Genomic DNA, 19849 nt, shown 5'->3' on the forward strand with positions numbered 1-19849 from the left:
CAGTGTTGCTGAATGAAGTGACACTTCATCAGTGTGCTTCTCAAGATCCTTGTCCTCAAGAAAGGTTAAAGAGAAGAAAAAACCTCTCCCTGCAAACAGTTTATTGGGGGGTGGGAGGGGAAAGTAGAGAATTAAATAAAACAAGGTATCAAGATCTCATGGAAGATCCTCTACGATCATCCTGCACTGAAGCATCTTGAAGGGAAAGTCTTAGTTTGCCCTAAGGTCAGGAGGTAATTAAAATTCACTTACAATTTATTTTACTGATAAAAATCATCTAGCCATTTGGAAGTCAGAACCTAATTGTTTGAAACCTACAATGCAGTGTAATTTTAGATCCCAACATCACTTAGAAAAAGTCAAAAGCCCTGAAGAAGTTAAAAGCTATTTACTTAGTCAACATACTTCCAGAAATATAACAACAGTTGACCGTCTCAGAGATCAGCAGAATGATTTATTCGGTCTTTTATTCAGTGATAAGGGAAGCATCCTTAATGTAACTATTAGAAAGTCTCAAATCTCTTAGTATCAGCTGTAGCATTCAATCATAAAATATGTGTGTTCAACAAGTTTTCTATTATTTAACAAGCCTGTTTCCCCCCCCTTTCCCAAGGGAATTTATTAAACTTCTGTATATGCATTGCTCCTCCTCAGTTGCCCAAACATTACACAGACTGGAAGGTACTGTATTTTAACAGTGCCAAGTCTCAACATTTTGTTACAGAACTTGAGATTTTATCAACTTGACCAACATAGACCACCTGTTCAAACTACTCTAAAAAAAAAAAAATAAAAAAATATATAATTCTTTGAAATCACCTGAATTACATTTACTAAAATAAAACAAACAACAGGAAAAAAAAACCCTGAGGTAAAATACTACATTATTCTTTGGTGTCCATGAAGAAAATCTTAACTTTGTAAAAACCACCTTTGTTCTGAGACATAGATACAGAATTAAGTACAAAATGTTCAAGGACAAATCACTATGCTAGGACAACATTTTTTGAAGTTACAAAATATATTAACTTGGTTAGTTAATTCCATACCTATTTTCACAACCTGCATACTGACTGCATAGAAACACAAATTAAGGCTGGTGAAGATGTATTTTCTTGTTCCAAAGAATTTTTGTACTAGAGTATGATAGAGAAAAGTAATTTAACAATTTGAAGGATCCATAGTCTCTGAATTATATTTGATAATAGCAACTATCTGCAGGTTGTATCAAAACTGAAACTCTAATTTGTACATGGTGCTGACCATCCCTCTCTGTTTTCCTCTCCTGTATTAGCCCAAGATAGCAGAAGGTGCCTATACAGATTCTAAAATAGACTTTTAAAACAGACTGTCTTACAAAGATTGTCATCTCTTTTGGCTTCTGAATCCAAAGTAGGATCAATGTGGTGACAAAGCAGCTGTTCACCTTGCAAAGGAGGATGGCAAATTAGACAGAAAGCAAACCAAAATAAGTCTTTGATGCTCCATTTTAGAAAAAATGGGAAAATGAACAGGTGATCTGAAAGGAAATGGTTTTACAGAAGAAAGAAAAATGCCAGTACAAAGAGAAAGAGGAAGGATCCTTAGGCAATGTTTTAAACTCAAAAAATTTCTCTCAACAAAGAACACAGATGATAAGTATAGTCCACTGAGACACTTCACGCTATGCACATGTATGCGGATTGTTATGAAGGATTTTAAATTTCTTAAAGATGCAGGTTTTTAATTACTGAAAGAATTCAAGCTACTTAACCTTTGCACCCTGTTTAAATACCTCAGCAATTGAAAAAAAAGGCTGTGAAATATATAACCCATTTCAAAAAATCCAAATCAAATTAAAAGGTAGTCAAACATTATATTAAGAAGAAACCTACTATATTCAAACTTACAGGGCACAGGGGTTTTTTTGTTTTGTCTTTTTAAGTGATGAGAAAAAATATGGCTGCAGGTGCCTGAAGGCAAGTCTATACAGGCCTGTTTATTCTGCATAGCTAATGCTGAAAATTGTAAAATAGCTGTCTGTCATGTGATTTATACCACAGGTTCCACTGTAAAATCATTACTAGAATGTATCAACCAGCAATTAATTTTCTTGTTATAGTCAAGATGGCTGAACAACATAAGTAGAAATTCATCACATCTCATACCCTGCACTTACTCGTACAGAAATGCTTTTAAATCAACACTGGAGAATTTTAATTTCCAAGAGTACAGTAAAGCGTTCAGATCCATTAATCTACAAAGTAAATGAGTAAAACGTACAGAACACTTCCTTTCTAGTCAGACAGAAGGTCTCAATGTCTATTATTACTCAAAGCACAGAATGCTCAGATCTAAAAGACTTTTTGGAAAGAAACGGAACCCACAGTCTGGCTAGACAGCTGATTTCATCTAACAGCTTGTTACCAAATGGGAGAATCCCATTCCCTGCTCCTTAGCTCCTGCTCCAAGCCACCTGGTCCCATGCCCTCCTTCTTTACAGTGTTTCTGGTGTTTATTGACCTGCTGATGAGCCAGTTCACCTCACTAAACCAGCAGGAATTTTCCTTTATTATTTTTTCTGGACACAGAACCAGCAAAAGAAAAGCAGTGAAAGCTCACTGTTGGAGTGGGGAAAGATTCATCTCCTTTATGTAAACATGAAGGATTAAGACTGGCACAAACCGTTACCTATATTTTAATAGCAGCAAATTAAACATTTCAGGTAAGGCTGAGCAGTTGCAGGAAGCACAGTCCTGCAAAATCTGATGACATTTCTGATACTTGTTCAGAACTTCAGCACAAGAACTAGTGACCTGAGCTTGGAGACATCCTCATGGCAGTGCTGTCCAGAAGACTGTTCAAGATTAATACAGACATTTTCAACTGAAATGCCTATTGATGCTCCACATGTTGGGTGCTTCAAAAAGAACTATGCAGGTAATGAGTTCACCCATCAGATACAACTTGCTACAGGAATGATTGCACCCATTGCCAGAATTAATGTATTCAATACTGCATCAAAAAAATGTGTTGATACTGTCTCCACATAAAATGGCACCGCAAATAAAACTAAATCTTTAACTTTTCCATTTTGATAACCCTTATTAACCATGGGAAGTGCAAAACGTACGGACTAACTGTTCAGGTCTTCCTAGTGAAACCATTTCATTCAAGTCCTTACACAGCATACAGGCGCTATAACAAATGATTACGAACTTTTGAAAAACTATATGCAGTTTCAAGGTAATGTATGTTTTTAAAAAATTCAACTGCGTGAAAATAATTTAAAAGCACACATCTGCAAAATGATTGTATCTTACTATAATTATTACAACTATTAGTTAGTCTCATCTTAAATGCCATTTTGATGCAGCACAAGAATTCAAGCCACTCAAAAATTAACATGAGAAATACTAAGCCACTGATGCAAAATTTAAACAAAGCTTTCCTAAACATCAAAACCTTGTAGATCCTAACAACGGCAAATCTGATGGGGGGGGGGTGGGGTGGGGGGCAGCGGGGAGGGTAGAAAAAAAAAAATAAAAAAAACCCCACAAACCTAGAGAAACTGTTTGAGACTGCACATAATTCAAAGAAAAAGTAAAACAAGAGTAATGGCTGAGATGCGACATGATGCAGTATGACTCCTGCTTCCTTAGTCTACATTAAGGAAGTTTCCTGCCCAGAGTATGTATCTGACATGAATTTCACACTATCTTATTGCTGAGAACACTGCCATGTGAAATATAACTTTCCAAAGAATCTGGGTAACACACTATCTACTACATGCCATTTCCCCAAATGCAGTGAGAAGAGACTGACAGGAACACAATCTCAAAATACAAATGTATATTTTTAAATTGTGGTGGTAAGCATTCATGCTAGATAGAAGGCTCTATAGTAAACCTTAAAAAACACCAATAAACCATAAAGTCCATCCCTGTCTCAGAAACTCACAAGTTCAGAAAGATTAATGATTTAAACAAGAATCATTGAAAGGCCATCACAACTTCAGCTGCTGCACCTGCTTTAGTCCATTGCTCCCCTGCTGTCTACATACATTAGTCTACTCAATGCCTAGAGGAAGGAGATATCTTGCACACAGTAAATTCTATATAAGCTCATGTATCGGGGCACTAACACATGGAACAACTTAACATTATTTCAATGCTTGCCATTTATGACAAGCAGTTGCTTTTCACATGTATTTAAAATTTCAGGTTAAGTGTATTTATTGTATTTTAAAACAGCGAGAAAAAAATTCTCAGGAAGATTCTCAAGTTAAAATTACTTTTAAGTCCAGTGGTCTTCAAATACTGCAGAAGTTGCTCATAATCGGTATATAAATGTTATCAAACTGCACCTAAGCCTTAGGTAAGGAGAATTAAGAGCAAGAGTCAGCTGCTAAGGGAAAATAAATCAGGTATATTTTTGAAGTACCACCGATAAACTTACCCATTATTTTCATTAACATATAACTATGTCAAATGTCTCAGAACAGAAACCCAATTTCACTTTCAAGCATATTAAAAATCTGACATAAGACTTTTCCCTCGTTTTAGAAATTAACCCACCCTTAAGTAACAGTAATTTTTAAGAGTACAGTTTAGATGGCCCATAAAGACTCCACAAGCGCAAAGACATCTAAAGAAACCTCGCTTTCAGAGTGCATCTATGTTCTTCTTAGACCAGTGACCTAAATAGTCACAGAAAGTTGGCTGGCAACAAAATTCAATAAAACCATGAATAACAAGAGCTTATCATTGATACAAAGCATTAACTGAGGACTCACAAAGTAGTTAACTGCCCAGAATGGCAAGATACTGAAATGGTTGAAACACTGAAATACTTCAGGTTGCATCAATTAATTGAAGTAAAATAATGTGTCTACTTTAAAGTTAAGACAAGCTGAAGTCTCTCCCATCTTCCCCACATTTCCAGACTATTTGTATGAAGTCTAGACCCCAGTAAGTCAAGAAGCATTGAAATAGTACTTATTTCATACTAACCTTTCCAGATGAAAAGCCAACTTTATAAATACATGAAGCTGAACAGCATCCAAAAGCAAGCTTATCTAGCAAGCTGAAAGTCTTAGGAGCCAGAAGTTGTACACCAAAAATTCATTCTGAAGTTTCTTGCATTTATCAGTTGTAAGAGCGCACACTGCTTTATCTTTTGTCACACACTCAAAAAACACGTGCTCCACATTTGCTGAGACCACGTGAAGTACAGTTTGGCAACATTAAGTTCTGTCTCACAGATGTCCAACTAAAGGAAAATCAACCATTTAACAAATTCTTATTCATTACCTGCCTCGAACAGCAAACCTCAACAGAAAACAGACTGTGTTTATTGTCCATTATTGTTTTCAGGTGCGTGTAACTTGGAAATCAGTTTACAGGACAGCATATTGCAAGAAGTCACAAATTAGAGCCAGTTAAATCACCGCTTCCACAAACTCGTTATTGGCTTTAACATGACAACATAGCAGTTCAGCAGCGATAACTGACACAGAACCCCATAACCATCCTCCCCCACTAAACATGCAGGGACAACTTGCACAGACAGACAGGGCCGGCACCGAACTGCGTGGTGGTTATGAAATGGTTAACTAACATTTTGTCTTGATGCAGCTTCCACTTCAAGCTGAAGTTTGTGTTCTAATTGTAATGATTTTATACACGAACAAGCCTTTTCTACTCATACTAAATTAGAGAGTCTGCCAATATGCGAGTCGCATGAATAACCAAATAAAATGAAGATTCTTGGACATCATTACAAGCAGCAAAATGAGAAGGTTAAGGGATTTGCTTCTTATTTCCCGAGGTTTCTGTTTCATGTGTTTTAAGCATGCTGTATTCAGTTTGAAACATATGAGCAGCTCCAAAATTGCCTATAAAAATACTGCCCTTTCCCCTACTTATTATTTTCAGAGGGAAGTAAGTGGAAGAGGGAACAAGTCCTTTTATACTATGCAAAGATTCATAGGTCCTTCAGGGTAACACTTTAACAATTAAAAAATTGGAATGTGCATTCTTCCTGGCCACATGCACACTACTGATTACCATGTGAAATTTGAAGAGCTACTCATTAGTTTAATTCAGCTAATCAGATTTATACTGTTTAAACAGAAAAGCATATGGCCCAATGTTTTATCAATCAGTTTTTGACTAGGTCTTAATGGTTACCATCCATGGCATTCCATAACTCAGGAACACTGTTTTAAAGGGCACCAGGGAATGAACAGATATGTTTTATTACCTACATATTCAAAATGGATTTCTATTCATATTAACATGAGAAATCCAACATATTCCCAGGGTGCAGATGAACAAGTTTTTAGCCCATTTAAAATACCTGAAGCCAGGAGAGTTAGAAACAACAGAAACAGCATACAACAGCTTATACAAAGTGTGACATTTTAAGAGATCTGTCGTTTGTTTGATGTAAAGTATGAAAATTAATTATTTATCTGAAATGTGAAAGACAACTTGAAGAAAAACAAAATTCTCTCCTCCAACCTTCCCCTCCTTTTTTTTAATCAGGTAAAAATTAATCTCAAAAAGCAAAACTTTTCAAAGCAGCATGGAAAACCCTCCCCGTATTTAGGACACAAGACCATCACGATTTCAATACAACCCTTAGATACAGCTACACGAAACTAGTAATATGGACAAATCACATGTTTCAAATTCTGTTTTAACACCTACAAGGCTGAACAAAATAAAAAGGCATTGGAGAAAAGTTTTTAAGAAAAGAGACAGATTCATCAACTGGTTATCCTATGTACACTTCAAGGCATGACTGCAGATCAGTCTTTAAATGATCTGCTGTTCAATTCTGTAACTTTAGATTAGTTCAGCCAAACAGTCAGTATATGAATTGCTGCTGCATCTGAAAAATAAAGACACCTCCCAGATCTGAACTGACTTTAAAAAAAAAAAATTTGGAAGATCTAGAATCAGTTAACATTGAGATTACTCTGAAATTGATCCTATTTTCATAGCTTTTCCCCACACAATCCTTTACTAAAAGCATGCAAAACAAGTCTGGATATTTTTAAAGTGTTCAGACTATCGTATGATGCAAGTCCGACCACCTCATCAATACAGGGAAACTTCCACACACCCTTCATGTTCTCAATCAATTTCTTTTCCATAAATGTTTTTGTTGCACATGTGTGCTTTGTTAAGAACACATATTAATACCAGCTTAAAGCCAGAAACATCTTTAAGAGGTAAGCATAAACGTATGTCTGCAGCAACATCTTGCATTGGATCATATTGTTTGACAGTTCTCCAAGGCTTTTTATATAGTCCAGAAGATGCAGACATATTTATATAAACAGGTTAAAACCCAGGCCACATAATTAGTTTTTCCTAGGTTCTTCACTTAAACACAGCTCACTAAATCACAAGTACAAATAGTGACTTTTATTGCCAAAGCAGTTTATTAAAGAATTTAAGATCAGGAAATAGAACAACAGAATTGATTTTATGAAGTATTTATTACAGGAAAAAAAAACCAAGAGGGTTAAGCGATTTTACAGTAAAAATTGCACAGGTTTTTGGTAACTGAGGTTGATATAGTTTATCAGCTTGGTCAGTTGACTGCTTTCAGTATAGGAGATTTTACTAACCTGATTTCATAAAAATCTATGAAAGACTATAATCACCTCAGCTTTCAAACAAATAATTGTTTCCTAGCATGCAGGCCACAGAACAAGCCTCACAGTTTGTCAAAGCATAAAAAAAACCCACACACACAAAGCAGTGCCAGAAAGATTCAGTTTAAATAATCTGCAGACATTCAGTTCTTTCCACAATATGTAGTTGATGTAACAAAAAATAAAAATTTAAAAAGAAAAAAAGAATGGTGGTGAATGGGTATGCCAAGCATTCAGAGAACAGGCAAGTGACTGAGGTGATAGAAGCCGGTAAGTTACTGTAGCAGCATCCAGGAAGGCTTTCAGCTTATGAAATGGCATAAACCACATGTTTTTTATTGAAAAAGTCTTGCAAGTCTCACTCAGAGAAATAAGCAATCAGCTTGAAAAAAGTCGTAGATATATAAACTTACAATGACCTATAAATATTTTGTACATCAGGGCATCTGAACTAAAAAGCAGAACACACAACTTTGTTGCATTTCACCACAAAGATAAATCCTCTTGGAAAGACAAAAAGGTAGAACAATTCTAACCCTTTATTCAATTTTTTCTCAGCCTATACCTCATACATGGAGACCAAACTCTGAATAAGATTAATCAGGTCTGAAATAAAAAGCTTCAGATGCTTCAATTAAGTTGCTACTTCACAAACATATCATTTGTGATTGCACAGCTCAGAGTACATTTTTACTTATTCCATATTTTTCTTATGATACCTACATAACGTTTTGCTCTATGCTTTCAGTCAGCTTCTTTTACTGGAAAGGGTTCCTTCTAGAGTACCTTGAACAATTGTAAATAGTACAATATTGCTATCTGTCCCAATTACATGAATTAGGAATGTGGGTTCACTAGGAGTATTTATGTAATCACGCACAATTTTTTTTTCTTTAAACTAATCCCTCTTCTAAAATCCAAACCAAGAACCAGTATATTAAAAAGAAAAAAACAACCAACCAAACCCAATCAACTTTCAAGAAAAAAAAAAAAGTTAAACATGTATACTTCCATGAACTTTTTTCAAAGCTAAGCTCAAAAGTTCAAATGAAAATTAAAAAAAATATTAAGGTCTGGAGAGATTGCATATTATTAGTACACAAACTGTAGACACATTAGCAGTCCAGACTGTTAGGAGACTATTATTTTGCACATGTTCTACAGTACACCAAAAGGCTTTCCACTGCACTTGTTACTTCCAAATGTAAACCCAAACCAAACATGTACATCAGTCCAAAGGATATCTGAGGGCAAAGACCATAAAAGTCTTTGATAGCTCCGCTTTGTGCAATGTAATGGTAAATTACCTCAATAAATACTGCATCAAGTGAAGAAACTAGCATTACTCTACCTACAGGTTCAGGCACTTAGAGACTCACGGAACGAAATCCAAAACTCAATCAAGTCCAGTTTGGGCTTGTTGTCTTTGCTGCAACACATGCTGGTACTATAAAAGTTTAGTTCCTCCTATAGCATCTGAACCAAGTCCGTAGCTTTGCCATTAGAACCACAGACTGTTGGCTCAGAGCATTTTACAGGAGCTGGTTGAAGTAAAGTCTTGATACTGAAGTAAGTTCAGAAACACTTACCTATTTGTACTTGTTCTGGCTGGCTCAGTGATACAAATGCTGATGTATCATCAATCCACGAAACCTGAATGTTACCTAGAAAAAAGAAATTATTATTACTATTTTTATCTTAGGCTTAGTCACAGATTTTATCTGATGTGCCATGACATGAAAGAAGATAGTCAACTAAGAGTAACTTCAGCTGAGAAGGCTTTTGTCCCCTGTAAAGGGGCGTAATGCATACACAGATGTACACGAGCCTGGCACTGTTCAGAAGGCAGCGTCTGTTAGGGCTGCCTCTGCATCCTGTATACCCTTAGACCCACTAGAGTAAGGACCAAAAGGAAGAGACATCTAATACCTTTTTCACTCCAAGAGTATTCTTCTGCTTCTTCATAGTGCCTTTTTTTTTTTTTTAAATCTTATAACAATTCAAGTAATCTTTGATGGTTTTTTGAGTCCTCCTTTCATGTATTATATACAATTCTACAACAAAAATTAAAGCAATTTTTTCTGGGAAATTTCATCTCTGTACCAAAATAAAGAATAGCTCTTTGGGTTTTCAAACCTATCCATCCTTCAGAACTTCAGCCTTTCCTAAAGACACAGCATGGACGAGCTCCAGTTACCACTCACTGTTCCTTTACTAGTACAGACATCCAAGATAAGAAATTCCAGTATAGGCGGACAGGGAAGTGGAGAACTCCCGTTATTGCAACACTAAATCTTCAAACTCTGGTTTGTTTGGATCAAGCCATGCACCATTTCCTGAATGTGCAATGAAAACTTGAGTAAATATGAGGACAAACGCACAAAATCAGGGACCTCATTTGGAAGCTGTGACAGTGGAATAGTGACTGGAAATAAGTTCCTCCATTCATCACACAGTTAGTCTATTTTCTATGTGAACGGCTTAAAGCGTCACATTAGGCACTAAAAGAGCTCATAATCAAGCAAAAGTAGAGGAAAGGATTTCCATTCCAGACACAAGGCTTTATTATAGTCTGAAATCCATTTACATCTCCTGTCCTCATCTAAGTGCTCTACTGTTTGTACGATTCAGATATTGAAAATTGGTGCAATTTTTTTTTCAGACAGACTAGGAAATCAAGTTATATATAATGTTACACCATCATTTAACCTTCAGACATTACAAGGTTAAAAACAATGAAGCAAAATGGCTTAAAATGCATTTTATTTTCAGATGTTTAATCTATTTAAATCTAATTTAGCCTACAGGTTACAAGGTTATAGAAGTCTCTTCTGAAATCCAGCCAGATAATAAACAGATTTTTTAATTATAAAAAATAAAAGCCTAGTTAGATTTAGTTTGCATGCTATACCTTTGAGTAGCCAGCTATTTTGGACTTTAAGTTATAATCATTTTGATCATTGCCAAAAGCATAATTAATTCAGTATGGTTTCTGACATTTCCCCATACTAAAGGGCCAAGGCTGCTATTAAGAAGAGCCTACACTGAGAAGTTAAACATTCTAATTTCTTTAAACACTTTGTAGGGCAAATAAATTCAATTTCTAATAATTCAGTGTTTGAAGAACATAGATCTTTGCTGCCTATGGGTAAGAGTCTTTACTATAGGGAGAACACGCTCTTGGCAGGACACTTAACATTTCATGACACAGGAAAAGCCCAAGCTGATTTATGGTTGCAACTCAAAATTGTAGCGCATTTGGTAGGACCCTAACACCAAGCTTCCTTTTAATAATAGAAATTACTGAACAGTTTAACACTATTCCAAGTGCATTGACAAGTTATTGCTCTGAATTTCTTTGGGTATCAAGTCCTCCCTTTTTGCATTACTAATCAGAAATTTTTCTAAACAATCATTTGAGGCACCTGAGACCATTACTCTTCTGTAATTCTTCAACATGGAAGCGCTGTCCAGATTCTGTCCCTTTCCTATATATACAGTTAATGAATTCCATATCTACCCTGAACAGACCAAAAGAAAGGTTAGAAAGAAAAATTATCGTGAACATCTTCCAATTGCGCCCTTAGTGTAAAATATCAAAGAGGATCAGCGATGGACTACAGTCTCCTGAAGGGGTTCAGCTACTACTCAAATGGACTCCAGTGCCCATGTTTTCACTAAGTACCAATTAAAGCTAAATAAATAAAAATCCAAACTATTGATGGCACATCATTTCAGTATCAGATACTTATTCATTGCTGCAAAAAGGCTGCTGCCCTCTAAAAGACTTTGGTATTTTAGATAATTAAGGGTTTCAATACCTGCCAAAATATGCTGCCTTTATACTCAGATTTATGCATTTTAAACATGTAATTTCAAGCACAAGTCAGACATTAAATAGTGGACACTGAGCTGTAATCTGCAGAGAACTGCAACAAATGCTCTTACGCAATTCTTTGTGCTTAAACGATACTCTTCTCAGAGTATGTCGCATTTCATTATTATTAAGAAATGAGAATTTAGAAGAGGTAAGATTAATAAATTAGATCATTCAGCAATATTGCTAAGCACTCAGTAAATATTGTGCATTTCAAAAGTATGGTGAAAGGGCAATAAAGATCTGAAGAACAAATGCATCTGCATTTGAAGTTCAGTATTTAGCAATCAACATAGCTGCATGCCAATTTGCTGCAAGGCTAATCCAAATAAGCCATATACAGCAATGTAATAGAATACCAGGTCTAGAGAAATAAAACAGAAGATTTCTCTCTCTACACTTCAATACTTTGAAGAAGACCATTGTTAGCCTATATGATCCCTTGTCTATTTGCTACTACATGCACTGTCAAACAATGTCCCCTGCTAAAAGAAGGGTAAAGAATTATCAAGTGAAATAAAACACCTTCATCCAAATAGGAGATGGAAATCTGATCTGTTGCTTCTGAGATGAAGGTGCAAAGTAATGTGGTTTTTTTCCTATAAATAAATTTGAAAATTCTCTCTGTATAAACACAAACATGCAAACAACATTAAAATCCACAGAATAAAATGATACTGATGGATTATGTCAGTCAAACAGATTTTCCTTCAGTTTTTATACTGCAACGACCAAAGGTATGGAAAGGTTTCTGTATAAGAGCCTAAGTAAACTAGGACTGAGCCTTCAAAAGAAAAATCTAAGGAAGATGTCTATACCTGTCTATGGGGAAGATAGGAGAACATAAATTATACGAAAGACGTACAGAGGGGTTGTAATTTTTCATTATAAAACAACTAAGGTAAATCTAATAAAATATAAAAAAGTTTTAAAACCAAAATAAATTTTCACATAATGCTTAACTGCAGTTTGTGAACTGCCATCAAGCGCTGTGGATGACAAGAATACATATGGGATAAAGAATGATTTTAGAATCACTTACCAAAAGGCTGTGAAAGGCAAGTGTGCCTCTAGCTCATGAGTCCCTAAGTTATAGATTGCTGGAAGGTAGGAAAGTTCTTCTACTTTAGCTCTTTTCTTACACGTTTCCTAAACAACTGTTAGTGCCAATTAAACACTTAGGATAGCTATTAGGACAACGTGGACCTTCATTTAACCAAAAATGTTTATTAATATATTCTACTTTCTTACAATTAAAAAAAAAGTAAATTGACCACACTGACCCCACGATAAAATTGCTAATAGTTTCTGGACACTGACTGTATCAGAAAACAGAAACAGCTGAAGCTTTTAGTCCATGAGCAAGGATTGAAACACATATTAAAAACAAAAAACATTTTTCTGGTGAATAATTGAGAAGGGTTAACAGAGTTTCTACCTTTCTGGCAGGAAGACAAGGTACAAAGAAAGCAAGAACAGCTGAAGGACACATTGGCATGAGAAGATGGAGGAAAGGCCAGAAATGCACAGAGAAAAATAGGATTAAAATTTAAAAACCCTCCAAAAACAGCAAAAAAAGAAACAACAAAAACCAACCAAACAAAAAAAGACCCCACACCACGAAAAAAGAAAACTCCACACCCAAAAAACTCCCAAAAACCAAAAAAAATCAAGAATCAAAGCTCACGTGTCTACATGAACATGAGCTCAGGAGAATACTTAATATACATATCCTGTGCTAGAAGTTTTCCTTAAACCAGATTGTTCACCTTTGAAAGGGACATTTTTAAAGCTCCTTTTCTGTTATTTATGTTATTTTATTTTTTATGTTTTTTTAAAGTTAAACTGAGTTTGCAGTATAGTGGTTAACAGGAACAGATGTCACAGTGCATGGAACTTGTAAATGAGTCTCAAAAATGTATTTAAGAGTCACTTAAAGCTCACCTATGTAGTACCTTGGACTACTAAACAAGATTTAAACACACAAAAGACTGGTTACATTTTAGAAGTAATTTATGCATCTTCAAGATCACTATGACTCCATGAACTACATCAGTGTTCACCCCCCGTTAAAGACAACTCTCATGTTCTCACAAAATACAATGCATAGGTTTGACTCCACTCACTTGCAAAAACTTTACATAGTTTTTATAATATTTTATACTATGTGTTTTAATTAAAGCCCATCAAAAGACAGTCATTTAAGTAGAAGTGAAGGCTATGCACAAAAGCTGTATTCCAGCAAATACTATTTTAATACCTTCATATTTCATATCAGCATGACCAAATAAACTACACAAATTTAAGAATTTAAAGTGTTTTAAGAGACTGCATAGTACTGCAAGTACTTGTACAGTGAAACTCCATTCACCCATGGGACTGTAAAAACATCTTGCATGAACAGGTGTCCACTTGGTATGCATGCAGTACTGAAAGACTTCAGAATCGTGAACACTCCTTCTAGAGTAGCAAACGTAAAACAGTTCCAAGTCTGACACTGCAGCCCCTTCAGCTGTTTCACTGCTTTCATTCCAAGCTTCATGGAAGGTTACAACTCTGCTTCAATACACACTAGGCTAAAACAAATTCAAAATATTTTTTCTATAAAGTCAGATTAATGTTGCTATTCAATTTAACAATTGATTTTTATTCCAGGCAAACGTTTATTTTAAAAACAACACTTTTGTTTAACTGGTGTAATAAATTAGGATAATTCATGTCTGTTACTGCCATATTTTTGGGGCTTTTGGCAAATAACCTCACATTGCGCCACTCTCTATCTCTCTGTCCTGCTACAACTGAAAAAGCATGGGTACTCCTCAAATTTTGGAAAGAATAATCTGCAGTTTGTTTTGAGATAACAAGGCAATAAGACCTAAAAAAAAAAATGCAGATTAAGTACTACCCAAATACAAGGAGTTTGTAAATACAGGTATGAAAACATTCAGCTCCGAAGTCTGGAGAAGTAAGAAACAAGAATTTCAAAATTGAATAGTATTTTTGAGATGTGTTAGTGTGACCCCTGGTGGTACTGATCTGTGCTTGCGTTTCACACTAACGCTGAAGGGAAGGAGTTGATGAAATAAAAACAATTATATGGCCGAGTCTTTAAAAACCTATAGAAACAATGTCCAAACTGCATTGTTTCTTACCCTTGCAATAGGTAACTCTAGAAGAATCTCAGTAGCTTTCTGCATTCTCACATTCTACATTTCCCAATCAGGAATATTAAATCCTATTTGGAACGTTACTGGCACCAAGCTGCAGCGCAGATCAACAAGTCAGAAGGAAGTGAATTTTATATAGGTCCAGAGAACCCGCACAGACTACCAAGTCACAGCTCTAGGTGAAGAGAACAGTACCGTTCTGTTAACTAGCATGGTAACCCACAGCAAGCACAGGAGTGACAAGACTGAGCACACTGAAGGAAGGACTTCCATCCTTTTACTGGTGATTAAACATCCTTATGGATACCACAGCAATTATTTCAATGGAGGTTAGGTTCAGGTTTGCCCTGAATTTGTTTGCCATGCTACAAACTCTGACATAAATCATTAAATGTGGTGCATAACAAGTGATAGGACAAGAGTTTAGTGCTGGACTTGAGAAAGTGATCCCCCCCAGTAAACACTTCGGTAAATAGCTTGCTTTTTTTTTTTCTTGAAGCAATTTCCCATTAAAATCCTTATAACGGAATTTGAGGAAGACAAGATGCCTAAATGTCTATTATATGTAACATTTAATAAGCTATTTCAATAGTGTATTTTAAGTATTGCAAGCAAATATCTGTGGGAAATCGCGCAAAAAGATATTTTAGTAAGAGTGATAATTTTTGTTTTACATTAAATGTTTTAAGAAATGGAAAGAAGTTACCAGTGGAAAAAAAAAAAGAAAAAACACAAACAAAAAACCCCAGAAAAATAATTCAAAATTATTTGCAAGCCCAAAGGATCTCTTTTGAAGCATTACCTTACCTAGCAATAAAAATGAGAAACCAATCTGCAATAAAAATCTTGGAAACAACATCCAACACAGGACTCTAGGAAAGTTCATTCTTTTTCTGATTTAGGGACGAAAAGCATAACCACTGTTTTCTGCTGCAAGAGCGAGGTATTAGGAGATGACTGTCAATTAATGACCATCTCCATGTGCTTACATTATATACTAATACTTAGTAGAGGAACAACAGGACTACCAGTCCCCAGTTATTAGACAGCTTTTCTGTTGTTTCTTCTGACTTGGATCGCGTTCACAATCTTGGAATCAATTTGACTATTTTCAAGCTTGCTCGCTTGCCTAGACTCACATAAGTTAGCATCTGGCTTTAAGCAAACTGCAGGATGAACCTTATTCCCAAAATCTTGATCTGTCTTTCACACCAATGCCCATTCCCTTTACCCACCACCATTCCCTCTTATCACCTTCTCCCAGGAGAGGCTGTAAATAAAAGGCTCAAAGGGCCGCAATATTCAACAAGCACCACATAAGAAGATTTATAAAGAACAGCTCATCAGGGTGGACATTTTCAACACATCATTACAAAGTCCACAGGACACCACTCAAAAATTACAAAAGGCAATTTATCATTACCTATAGTAGGAGTAAGTCTGCATCCACAAATTAAAAATAACAAAGAAAACCAGAGATACTTGCTAAAGACAAAGAGAAAAAAAAAATATATAGGGAAGGACAAATTATATCACTCACCAAAGGCACTGAAAAGCTGGTAAAGGTCACTAGTCTTCCACTCTTTTGGAAAAGTAACATGAAGAACATGATCTCGTTTTGGCTGCACTGTGAAACAATAAAGCATTTGTTAAAATAAGAGTCATTACTGGTATCTTTAGAATATCCTAAAAAAGTTATCCAATATGGTCATGTAGCTCTTTTTTTTTTCCTTTTCCCTTTTTTTTTCTTTTAAAATAAGAAAACAGGCCAAGATCTATGAAACTACATCATGCACCAACAAAAATGTGCCTGCAATTATGCATGAAATAGACAAACTAAATCCTACTAGCTCATCTGCATAAGAAATTGAAACAGCATTACATGCCATGGAAAATACCCACAAATCTAGTCCTTCACATCCTTTGCACCAAGTTCAAGGGCAGAAGAAAAAACCTCTTGATGCTCCAGCTTTAAAAAATTCTTAGCAATAATTCAATATTGCCATTTTTCTGTCAATAAAAAACTTACTGTGAAACAATGTTCAATTCAGTTTTCATATAACATTAGGTACAAGGTAGAATATACACATTGACAGACTTTTCTTTTTTTTTTAATTAAAAACTTCACCAAGAAGAAATATCATATAAAGGCCAACATCTAAAGAAATAGAGCAAAAGACGTCTTTGGTGTACACTGGAAGTTATCTGGAGCTTTGTGAATCAGAGAGAGAATCCAAGTCAAACTTCTGTATGAGGTAAAAGTACAGCAGAATTATCACTATACATCTGCCTTACTTTTACACACTTCCTCCTACACACCTGGTTTTGGTCATCATCAGAGGCAGCCTACTGCACAAGATGGACCTTTGACCTCTCCCAGTAAAGATCATTTGTACATAAGAAACCACCACAATGTATGTGCTACTGAAGTTCCTTTCACTAGACACCTGAGCTTTTAGAACCTGTGAATTCCTGTAACATTTTAAGAACAAGCAAGTGGAATACTATATTTTAACGTGCAAAGACACTGGAATCTTTTCCATTTTCATATGAAACTATTTACAAGTCATTAATTGATCCTCTCCATAGGTATCTGCAGAGATTTATGTTTTTATGCTTGACACATTGCTAGATCTTCCCTTGTCATTTTACTTTTGATGTTAGATGGAGGCTGAACCATTAAAGTGGAGTGTTCCACTTTATAATTTACTGCTCCAGTTTATTAAAGGTTACTCAAGGGTTAACTACACACAGCTTTATATGATCAGATTTTAACCTGACCACATGGAACATCCTCAGGAAGAGCTTTCTCTCTTCTTTGGGTATAGAGATACAGGGACTGACTTTCATCTTAGAATCACCCTCATGAATTCTTTTGCGATGCAAACTTTTCTAGTTCGTGATCTCCTTAGCTTTCAGCATTAAAATAGGAGAGTTTTTAAGGTGGATCTCATTTATGGAGCACATGTGTCCAAAACAGGACCACCAACCACTTGTTATTGCTATATCCAACTTTCATGTGTACTTGACCCCATTATACAGGGGCAAACCTGTTAGGGTTTTTTGACACATTTGGTTAAGATGCAGCTTTGCACTGTTCGCTGGTGAAAGCCTTGTGGATTGTTAATTTCATAAATACAGTTAAGCACTAGCAATTACTAGTTATGACTAGTAATTACAGAAAGTGGTGGTGTCCTCAGCCTGGTATGTACTTCATAGTAGACAGCACGTACAATTCCAGGTGTAACTGTTCCACAAGGCACGCTTCATTTTTGCATGAACGTGAGAACTTCGCTTGCAACAGCTACAGTTTCCCAAATTGATAGAACAGATTTTTATGCCTTTTAAGCCTTCCCACCCCTGCCCAAAGGGTTAATAGAATTTTTATTCCCAAATAATTTTTTAACGTCTTGTTTGAACTCAATAGAGCACAATAGTTACTTAGAGGTCCCTAAAATTCAAGCGCCTAACCAAAACATGTCATGGAAATAGGACAGAGATTTCCAAATGCATCTGCCTTCCAAAGAAGAGGCTGCAGCATGAACTCAATTATAGTATTAAAATAGGGAAAAAGAATATCTTCACAAAAGCACCATTATGCAAGTACCAACAGTAAAAATAATACAATTGTAACTCGGCATCTCATAACTGAAATACTGAATGCTTAATGAAGTCAGGGGAAAATAAGCTTCATAAGTTTTGTTTTGAGTAAGTACTTGTTTTGCTCCACATAGGTAAAGAACCTAGTTTTTCAGTTGCAAGAAAAAAATGGAAGACCAGAGTATGACCCTGTGGTAAATTGTAACATGATGTCTAATTAGTTGGTCAGCAGAACCCATGCAGCTTAGAAAAGGGTGAATTTTTCATCTGTCTGATCATATCGGCTGAAATAAAATTGATACTGGAGACAGGTATGCAGGAATATAGCCTTTTCCAGATGAAACTGTATTAACTGAAGATGTTATAGCTGCCAGCCTCCACCTACTTGTGATTTGCTTGCAAATGCTTTAATCTGTTTCTCTCAAAACAATCTGGGTTAGCATGAGTTTATTAGAAACTCCCTGCTCACAAATTACAGGTTTGCATGAGCACCTGAGCGTCAGATTGGAAGGAGACACAAGCAGCTAAAGAAGCAATCCCGTCATGAGGACAGGGAGAGCCTTATTCCTTAAATGTGCTACTTCAGAAGCAAAAAAAGACAGAAAATTTTTAAGCACCAGAATTCAGTTTTTTTGGCACTATACATGCCAAACACCAAAACCCCACAAGTTGTCCTAACAAGCCAATGAAGATCAATTCTTTGCTGTATAGCCTACTGAACAGATGGTGATTCAAAGGTTAAGTATTTGCAATCCAATAGCAGACAATTGTAACTGTAACAACTCCAGTTTCAGATGTTTTAACAACCTTTTTCTATCGATTAGAGAGAAGAAACTACTCCTAACCCTCCAGTATCAGTTTATTCTTAAATTCACTTTGAATCCTCTATTAAACCTCTATACCTTCTACCTACTCAGGTGAGAAATATTTGATTCGTATTCTGCTTTGCAGTCATTTTGTGTAGCAACTTCATTCTTTTGAAAGGAATTTTTAATACATGGAACAAAATTAAAGTCATGTCCACATATTCAATGCTATTTGACCTAGCATATGTTACCAAACTCCATTATTTCTGGAAAAAATGCACAAACTAGCTAGAACACTACAGGACAAACAACCTGACAAACACAACATAACTTATGACAGTCACCTAGCTATCTGCGCCTCACCTTTTTTCCTTTTCTTTTTTTTTTTTTAAATAAAGTCTCCAAGTATAAGGCCACATTTCTGTGGTGAATATTCTTTGCATGGCTTTACTTCTCTGCAAAAATGTCCTTATAGACAACAACCAACCTGATGGCTTCATCAACCTACAACAGCGGTTAAATCTCAGAATAGAAATGAAAGTTTCTGAAGCAGCCAGCCAAACATGCCAGCCTAGATGTACTTTCCATTTTGAAGCTTAGAAAGTCTCCCTGATTCAGATTCTGCTGTAACATCTGCATCTGCATCAGTCTGTTCTACTGGAGTGGCTTTCAGATAAGAGAGGCAGACACTTTTTTGGCAACTCTTCTTGGCAAAGTATCAAAACAATCCTGTAAGTTGGCTAGCAAGTGG

General features: G+C 35.8%; 1 protein-coding gene across 6 annotated transcripts in view; it reads right to left on the reverse strand.

Moving 5' to 3' along the window:
* The window catches only part of PARN (poly(A)-specific ribonuclease), a 60238-nt gene that overhangs the window by 17014 nt on the left and 23375 nt on the right, over window positions 1–19849 (reverse strand). For all 6 annotated transcript variants that reach the window (XM_074598198.1, XM_074598196.1, XM_074598199.1 and 3 more), the window contains 2 exons: window positions 16233–16319; window positions 9238–9312 (listed from right to left, as the gene is read on the reverse strand). In XM_074598198.1, coding sequence (XP_074454299.1) covers window positions 9238–9312; window positions 16233–16319 — 162 coding nt within the window. The remainder of the gene's footprint in view (window positions 1–9237; window positions 9313–16232; window positions 16320–19849) is intronic.

Source organism: Larus michahellis, chromosome 8, assembly GCF_964199755.1.
Source record: "Larus michahellis chromosome 8, bLarMic1.1, whole genome shotgun sequence".
In the NCBI taxonomy this organism is placed as follows: Eukaryota; Metazoa; Chordata; class Aves; order Charadriiformes; family Laridae; genus Larus; species Larus michahellis.